This window comes from Nematolebias whitei, chromosome 19, assembly GCF_014905685.2.
Source record: "Nematolebias whitei isolate Nwh7 chromosome 19, NemWhi1, whole genome shotgun sequence".
NCBI lineage: Eukaryota > Metazoa > Chordata > Actinopteri > Cyprinodontiformes > Rivulidae > Nematolebias > Nematolebias whitei.
In genome coordinates, this window is record NC_056516.1 from 29691848 (window position 1) to 29700676 (window position 8829).

An 8829-nucleotide genomic window follows, 5' to 3' on the forward strand; every position below is an offset into this window, starting at 1 on the left:
TGCATCCGGATATGTATATATATATATTTTTTTTTTTTTTTTTAATTGAGGCTTTTAACTAAAGTAAAATCTTTTTTATTCTTTAAACACTTTTAACACGTGATTTGCAATTTTATTACAGTCCAACCATATTATTGCAGTGTCTGCAGCTGGTCCAGAACGCTGCAACTCATCTTTCAACACAAACAAAAAAGCGTGAACATATCTCCCGGTGCTGCATCTCTTCATTGGCTCTGTTTGTTTTTGGATTAATTTTAAAGTTTTATTGTTGACCTATAAGGCCTTACATGGACAGACTCTTGTATACCTACAGTATCTGACCTCCTGCAGTCTTATTTGCCCTCTAGATCCCTCAGATCTAATGATTTTTTGCTTTCGGTTGTCTCGTGTTCTAAGCTGGTCCACAGAGGTGATCGGGCCTTTTTAGCTATAGCTCAAGTGGAACCAGCTGCTTCTTCATAACAGACAGGCTTCAACATTTAGTGTTTTTTTTCTCTTCTTAAAGCACATTTGTACTTACTGGCTTTTAATATAGCATAAGAATTGACTTTTTATTTATTTTTATTGGTTAGTATTGGTGTTTTTTATTGTATGTTTTAATGATTGCGTTATTGTAGTCTTCTCATTACTGACCTGCCATTGTGTATCTGTTCCTACCAAACCCAGCTGGTCAAAGCAGATGCTCGCTTGTCCTGAGCCTTGCTCTGTTAAAGGTTTCCTCCTCATGAGGGAGTTTTTCCTTTCCACTGTTGCCTTCATGCTTGCTCAAAATGAGAGTTCTGCGATGGAGTTAAAACTCAAAGCAGTCTGCTCCTCAGATAAATAATATTAATTATTTTTATATATGAATGTTTCTGTGCAGTGCCCTGCGACGATTTCGGTTGTGACTTGGCGCTATATAAAAAACTTAATTTAATTTGTATTACGTGCAACACTTTGGCCAACAGCAGTTGTTTAAATGTGCTTGTTTGATTTAGACCCGTTATTATGAAAATGTTGAAGTCTGAGAGGGAGCTTATTAATTGTATGCCTCCAATAAGGGATTAAAACATACTTTCATGCTGTTAAATGTCCTGAAAAAAGGACTGCAAAACGTTTAACCTAAAATAATGAATGCTTTTGAGGGAAATATGAGAAGATTATTTTTTTTTCTTTTCAAGTTTGATTTGTTAAGAAATATAGACAAAGAAAATTACCAAAAACATATCCGTCTTTGGTGTAATTGCCAAATTAGAAGATGTTCTAACCAACCAGTTGCTTTTCATTCGGTCTGCTCAAGCAACAGCTTGCAGAGAAACGGGGGGGGGGGTTGGGAGGCTGACGTTGTAGCCAAACAGCACAATAGACAGAGTTCTCACAGAGCTGCCAATGCTTTTGCATTTGTTCAGAAGTTATGGGATCCTTTGAAGCCATATAATGATGCCTTTGGTGCAGTTATGTGTTGTTTATACTCAGCAGGGACTCAGTGAAAATGAGCACAGGCAGCATTTTAAGGCTCACTAAAAAACACAACTGCCAACCTCAATCACTTCAAAGTTATATGCTCAGATTTCATTTTCTGGATCAAGTGCACAAAGGGAAATGTTGTATAATGTGTCTTACGTGTCATTACTTGACAAAGGGATAAAGGGAATCCATCTGTTAATCAGAGGTGGGCATTAGGTTTGATCTGAAGCCTAGAGGCAATGTGGGTTACGCTTAAAGAAGAGATTGTTTACCACATGTATACTTCATAGATGTACCCGACACCCCAAACCACAGATGAGAATCAATTTAGAAAATAAATCTCCTTTTAATTAATTTGTGCCATACCTCAAAAGACACCGAACAAAGGAATGTAAACTTCTTTACAGATAAAAATCGAAATCTGTCTGCACTAACAGGCATTATGTCTCCACTCTCACAGAACATCTACTTTGAAACCTTTAAATTAAAACTCATTTAGGAATTTGTGACTTTTTTTATTATTTTTTGCTGGAATTTAAGCAAACTGTAGTTAGTTAAACACGATGTATCAGCAAAACAGTGGCATACATGCTGGTGTTTCCAACCAGAATTGATCTTCTACAAGATCTGTTGACCAATAAACACAACTAGAACTGACTTTTTTCAGGTATCTGTAAATCACAGAAATACATATTTAGCCATTCAGTGCTCCTTTCTTGAAACTTTATACTTCACTGAAAAGACAACAATGACTTTGGCTTTGCGAAGTGTAATTTATGTTCTGACTGCATCTTCTGAAACCAAAGAATATGATATTTAGAGTCCAGTTTCATCCAGCATCAACTTTTTGGAACTTCGAGTAGACGTGCGTGAAACTGTCCAGCCCATTTTATACTCAAGTCTATTTCTAGTCCTTTAAATGTCCTAAAGCTTCAAGCCTTTTTTCCTCAGGTCTTCTTTAGCTTCTTTTATCTGCTCCTGGAGCTCTCTGGCGGCCTCTTCACAGTCATTGAAGGTGGCCACCCGGTAGCCCACCGTGGCCAGGGAGAAGCATCCGAACGACACGAGCAGGTAGACGGGCATCGGCCAGGCGACCTCCCGGTACGTCCGCGGAAGGCTCAGGTCCAACAGGTCGAAGGTAACTAAAGTCCAAACTGCACCCAGCAGCAACACGACGAACAACCACTGCATTAGCTTCGTCATGATGAAAAAAAATATGACGAAGTTTTGTTTAACGACCTGTCGGAGAATAAAACCGTGTTAGCATCGTAAGTTAACGTAGCATCCTGTTAGCATGTCGAGCTAAAACACACCGAGGAAAACAAACAAGAAGACGTTGTAATAAATAAATAAACAGATTTATAAAAGCAACACACTCCCTAAGAAATAAGAAGTGTAAAATAATTTTGTTTAGTACGTGTTAAAGACAAAATAAGCCTGCGTGTTTACCTCTATACAAACGCCACCTCAGCTCTGCGCAGATTAATGACGTAAGATCGCGAGGCATTGTGGGAAATGTCGTGCTAGTTATAGCTCTCGGGTTTAATTTGTTTCGAAAACGTGAATGAGCCTTTTTATTTTTACTGAAGTAGTACATTTGAATATATATTTCGTTTAAATTCATTTAGTCTAAACTCAGACATACTTAATATAAAAAAATAACATTTATTTTTCTTTATTACACCAATTTCTTTTTTTATTTTGCATAACACATTTGTTTGCATATTTACATGTTCTAAAAAAGGAGCTGTTGTATTTTACCTTTTGCGTATGTGTGTTTATTAACCTGTGAACCTTTGTCTGAAAATTTCCTTGTGTAAACTTGGCAATAAACATTTTAATTCTAATAAAAACGTTTAAGAAAACTCACATTTTGATTATTTGTAATAATAAACAAACAATTGTTCTTAAGTTTTTCATTCGTATACATCACTGTTGTAATAATTATTTCAGACATTTTGAACTTGTGAAAAAAAATATGGCTCTCATTAGGCTTTACAGATATTGACCCATTTGCTAAATGCACTAGATTGAATCTGATTTTATAACAGACTCAGATTGGAGTTGTTTTGGATTTTGTAGCCTCACATTACTTTTGTAGTCCATGTAAACAAAGTTAACCTCATTAAATTGTATCTGTTTCTTATGTGTTGTTTTTATAATGTATAACGCCATCAGTATTCAGTCAGCTGTGAGAGAAAAGACCATCTACAGTTCATCTGAGTCATCAATGAGCAAAGCTTTTAACACGTATTAGACTTCTAACTCTTTCTCGGGGTTAGTTTCCTAATTTAGAAAAGCCATTCTCAAAAATTACTGCCACTTAAAGCTATTTGTTCCAAAATGAGGAATCCAACAACAGTTTAATGATGCTCCACAGGGGACTCTTGGGTTTCTCGTTTTCAGTCGGGGCTGTGAACTGACCAGGTGCAAAGGGCACTGATTTCTCCAGGGTGAAATCAGGAGCGGGAGGAGACGTAAACAACATTCACTGAGCTGAGAAAAGGGATACGCTAAGCAGCCACTGAGAAATAAACATCATTCTTTAGGGAAAAATGGAGTTATTCTTAGGACGGTAATGTTTATAATTGTCTACATTTGTGTTAATGGTGTGAGTGGCGATCTGTGCGCCTGCTGGAGGGGTGGAGAGTGCGTTCCTTCTGTTTATGGAGACTGGAAAGTAGTCTGTGTGCCATGTGAAGTTTCTTAAATCAATACTGACTTGTCTCACCGCACAGAAAAGCCTAACTGTTTTCACACTTGTTTCGTACAAAAAGCTACATCACAAAAGAATACTACCACTAAAGTTTGTATTTAAACTACCGTGATCAAGATTTCAGTAATCAAATGGATACAATAGGATTATGAAATAACAACAAAATAAAAATAATTGTTGAAAACCTTCAAATCTTTCTAGTCTGGCTTTATGCACAGATACAAATACTATCATTTATTTAAAGCGTGCAAATGCAACAGATTTCACTAGTTAAAATTATGTGGCACATTTGATTGGCTATTAAACTTACAAGCTGTTTACTGACAACCCCATGCTTAAAGGGAGAGCATTTGGGGTTCCGCAGAAAGATTATCAACAACTATTATGTTACCTGTTGTAGATAGTTCTTTAAACGGCTTCAGTTTGGATAAAACAGAGTTTAATTCTGAGTGCGAGCTAAATATAGCTAAAACAACTCAAATCACAGAAATATCATTGCATCTCGTGCAAAAGCTAATTAATAAACTTTTCTGCCACCATCACATTTGCTTTGCTTGGGTGTTCTGCAGAAATATTATAATATTTCTGCCAGATGTGCCAACAGTTAGCTGCCCTTGTAGCGCTTGTAAAACAACACACAGTTCTACATGTATGTTGATAAAATGCGACATTGATGGTGATTTAAGTTTATAAAGCAGCATTTGCATGACTTGCTGTGAAAGCTTTGACACTGATGTTGATTTATTACGAGAGAAATCAACTGTGAGCTTGGTACTACTTAATATGGGAAAAATTAATCTCCATTTCTCCAAACAGAGGCGGTCAAAAGAGCTATTTCCTCTTTTTGACAGAACCCCACTTCACGTGATCTTAACAAGCCCTTTAATGCACTTAACATGATTAACATGGGACATAGTTGCTACAGCTAATTAGATCTGATGCAACATAAAGGGTGAACTTCACTGTACTGATACAATAAATTCAGTCCAGCTGGGATTATCCATGACAGGTGGCATTATTATTACATATGTACATCACTGCTGTCTGTCTTGTGTGAGCAGCAGTGTGAGCGTGTGTGATACTCAGTGGGAATGGTCAAGCTGGCTTTTCTCAGTGTATCTCCCTGCCAGCTCCTGTTCCGTTCCAGTACTCAGGAAACCTGCGCTCCAGCTGAGAAGGCCTGGCAGACACAACACAACAGCCTGCGAACGGGAGGGGCATGAAACAGAGAAAATGAGGCGACAGAGACATTGAGACACAAAGAGCAAGGCTGAGACAAACAAAACAGAGCGCAGGGGTTAGGTGTGCCAGAGTGAGAGGGGGCAGCAGATGTTTTTGGTCAAAAAAATGAAAAATAGTGAGCGTAGAAGGGACAGTTGATTCATGGGTGATGGGATGGCAGAGCTGAGGAATGCAACAAAAAGCCCACCAAGAAATAGAACAGCAACAAGGGAGGCGAGGGGTTCAAAACAGAGTGGGAAATTGCAGGTGCAGCTCGAACATCAAGTGACCTTAATGGTGCGTTAAATCCAGCTGCTGCAAATCCAGACTGTAGCTGCAGCACCTCGGTTCCCACACAAAGGGGAGTAAATATGGTCTGACGAGAACGGCAGAAAATAATAAATCATGAAAATCAGTTGCGAAAAGCATCGTCGAAGGAAATTTATACACTTGAGTGGCAAAAAATAGAAGGGACTGCCTGTGACTCCAGACGGAGAACAGATAGGAGGCACAGATAATGCAGGATAAACGGTACCAGAGTTCTGTTGACTCTATCTTTCTGATTTTGTCAATATTAGTGAAGTGGAAAGCCCTGATAAAAAAAAAAAAGTGTGCCGCTAAACAGCCATATAAGATCAAGATTTGGGCAGATAACATTTTGCAAGTGCGTGAAGCAAGAGCTGGAGAAACACGTGGAGAAAGAGAGAGAGAGAGAGTACGCCGTGGAAATGGTGTTTAAGATAACAATAGAGCTTGAAGTCCAAAACAGGAACCCTCTGTTTCCTGAGCTGGAGACAAAAGCTGAGAGCTGGGTTGTCATTAGATCTCAACTAAAGTTTTTTTTTTTTTTTTTATGGGGTTACATGAAATACCCATGAGAATTCAGTATCTTACCTGCAAAAGACAAAGAGAAGCGTTTTATTATCACACATTGCCGAAAGGCGAAGGTGAACGATTATATGTCCTCGTCTGTTTGCGTGTGCATGAGTTCACGTGTCTGTTAACTAAATATCTAATGAACCGCTGGACAAATTTCAAAGAAACTTGGTAAGAGTATGTAACAGGAATACATCTACAACTAATGCATCTTTGAAGACAGCTTAGTTCAAGATGGCTGCCACAGCGAACTGATCGTAAAAAAAAACACAATGATTTAATTAAGTCAATTTTAAAGATATTGACCTAAAACTTGATGAGGTTGAGAATGAGCTTCATTCACAACACATATTTCAAGTGCAGGATATTTGCTTACAGCCTTACACCTTTTGAAGGTGACCCTATTTGTCTGTTAGCAAAATATCTCAGGAACTACTGGATAGATTTGAATGAAACTTGCGGAAACTAATCCTTTCGTGTACATCTAAAACTGTTTAACTTTTGGAGTTAGTCCAAATTAGTCTGACAGCCACAGCTAATTGATTTAGTCAGCACAAAAATGGCTAGTGCTCAAGTCAATTTTACAAACATTGACCTAAAACTTTATGTGGTAGTAGCTGAGAGCTGTTCATAATCAATACTCTGAATCCAGGGATATTGCGTGTGACCGCCATAAGGTTATGTTTGAGTTTTAATCAAACCAGCTACAGATTCACCATTTTCCAACATAAGTTACCGTATTTTCCGCCGTACATGTCACATCAGTCCAAATATGTCTAAAAAAAGTGGAATATCTTATAATCGCATATATTATACGTCACCGCTGACAATCCAGAAATGTGGGCCGGTGTTGCGTCAAAAATCATTGGGCTGTCAAATGGCAGCCGCGGGAGCGTGCACGGGAGGACTTTAACAAGAATTTAACAAGATTAATACTTAAAAACAATTATTTGTTTGCTCGACATTATAGCAGAGGTGTGTCTCAGTTGAACTTTTACTTAATAAATGCACTTTAATGGTCAAACTAGCTGCATTTCTCCAGGGCGGTGCAGCTTATTTGACAGTTGCTCCAAGCAGCGAGCAGAACAAAGGTGGGGAGCCTATGGCAGGCCGATTGTGTCATTAATGTTGGTGAAGATTCTCAGTCATCCAGGACATGGTAAATTCAAAAAAGTTCAAGACAAAAACAATAAAAAATAAATTATAATAAATAAAGTCCAGTTGTTTTTATCTTAAACTTTTTTGAATTTGTCATTATAGCCACGTTTACTTATTACATGATACAACGGCATGCCATACAGCTACTACTACTCTGCTGTCATCTAGTGGCTGAAAGTGGTACTGCTCAACGGTCATATCTCAGCCAAAAATTGGTTTATAAATGTAGGAAAAAAAATCCATAAATATGTTGCTTCGGCCTATAAGTCACAGGGCATGAAAATTATGCAAAAAAACAAGATTTATACAGTGAAAAATACAATAATTGTATTTTATTTGGCAAGAAAATTGGTGGGATATATTGGATATGCCGTTAAAGAAAACTAGATTTTTAATCTATTAGGGAAATTACCTACAAATAATTTGTGATTAGGTAACCAAGTTGCTCAGAACAGGGTCGTGTGGAAAAACAGCTTCTTCCAACCAAAACAGCTCAGGCCTTAAAAATGTCATCATTCCAATTGTCTGACACCCGTCCCTTATTTCTTTGTATCCGACGCCACGTTTGTTGGACTATTTTGTAAGATGATGAAGAAGCAGAGGTGAGTCACTGTAGACGAATCAGAATTTAGAGCCCTTTGGTACTTTTCATGAAGGGTTGTGAAAGCTTTTACTCTCATAAACACACGTCTGATAATTATCCTTGAGCCGAGATCATTTACGGAGAGCAGGAGTGAGTATAATATGTCTGCGATAATAGCTGTGGGTTCCATGTGCTAACTAATGACGTCTCGAGTCTCTCAAACTGGTGCAGGGTCAAAATGTGGTCAAGTGTGACCAGTCAGAACCGTATGAGAGTAGCACTTGTTTGCTCTCAGTAAAGGCACACCTGTTTCAGCTGAAAGAGCGGAGGAATGTGCTTCCTTCTCCTCTCCCACTGCTGTCCTGGTGAATCTCATCACGCAGCCTCTGTTTGCCCCACTCGGGCTTTGTTTGTTGACCTTTGCGAGACGTCACTGCTTGTTATCTTCATGCTTTGTGTAATTTTCGCCCCGTAACACAAACCCAACTGTAGCAAATGATGTGTGTGCGTTTGCTTCTGAGCAAATGCTTCTTGTCAGTGTAAAAGCTATTAACAATGAGGCAAAAGATTCCCAATGTCTCCGTCCTTCCTCTCTCTGTTCTCTCCTCCTGAAACAGTGTCCTTCAGCGTTATCGTTATTGACAGTGGGACTAATTGGCACATGGTTATGAACATTCCCCTCGGGTCGTTTTAAATTGGACTGCACGGCTTCCTTCAACATCCGACTCTGCATACAAGACCAAAAAAGATATTGATTAAATATGTATTATTGTGGGTCAGTGTGGTGCTCACAGCAAGGGGGCAGATGATTAAGGGCTTCATGTCTAGA

At 38.5% G+C, this 8829-nt stretch overlaps 1 protein-coding gene across 1 annotated transcript; it reads right to left on the reverse strand.

Annotated features, from left to right (window-relative positions):
• Positions 1 to 2081: 2081 nt before the first annotated feature.
• On the reverse strand, positions 2082 to 2921 carry dpm3 (dolichyl-phosphate mannosyltransferase subunit 3, regulatory). Its single transcript, XM_037692893.1, has 2 exons — positions 2896 to 2921; positions 2082 to 2685 (listed from the first exon to the last, which is right to left on the reverse strand). The coding sequence occupies exon 2, from the start codon at positions 2647 to 2649 to the stop codon at positions 2371 to 2373; it is 279 nt and encodes a 92-aa protein (XP_037548821.1). The 5' UTR covers positions 2650 to 2685; positions 2896 to 2921; the 3' UTR covers positions 2082 to 2370.
• Positions 2922 to 8829: the final 5908 nt, after the last annotated feature.

Excerpts from the sequence above, each read along its gene's own strand:
- dpm3 (XM_037692893.1), bottom strand. The coding sequence starts at position 2,649 with ATGACGAAGCTAATGCAGTGGTTGTTCGTCGTGTTGCTGCTGGGTGCA.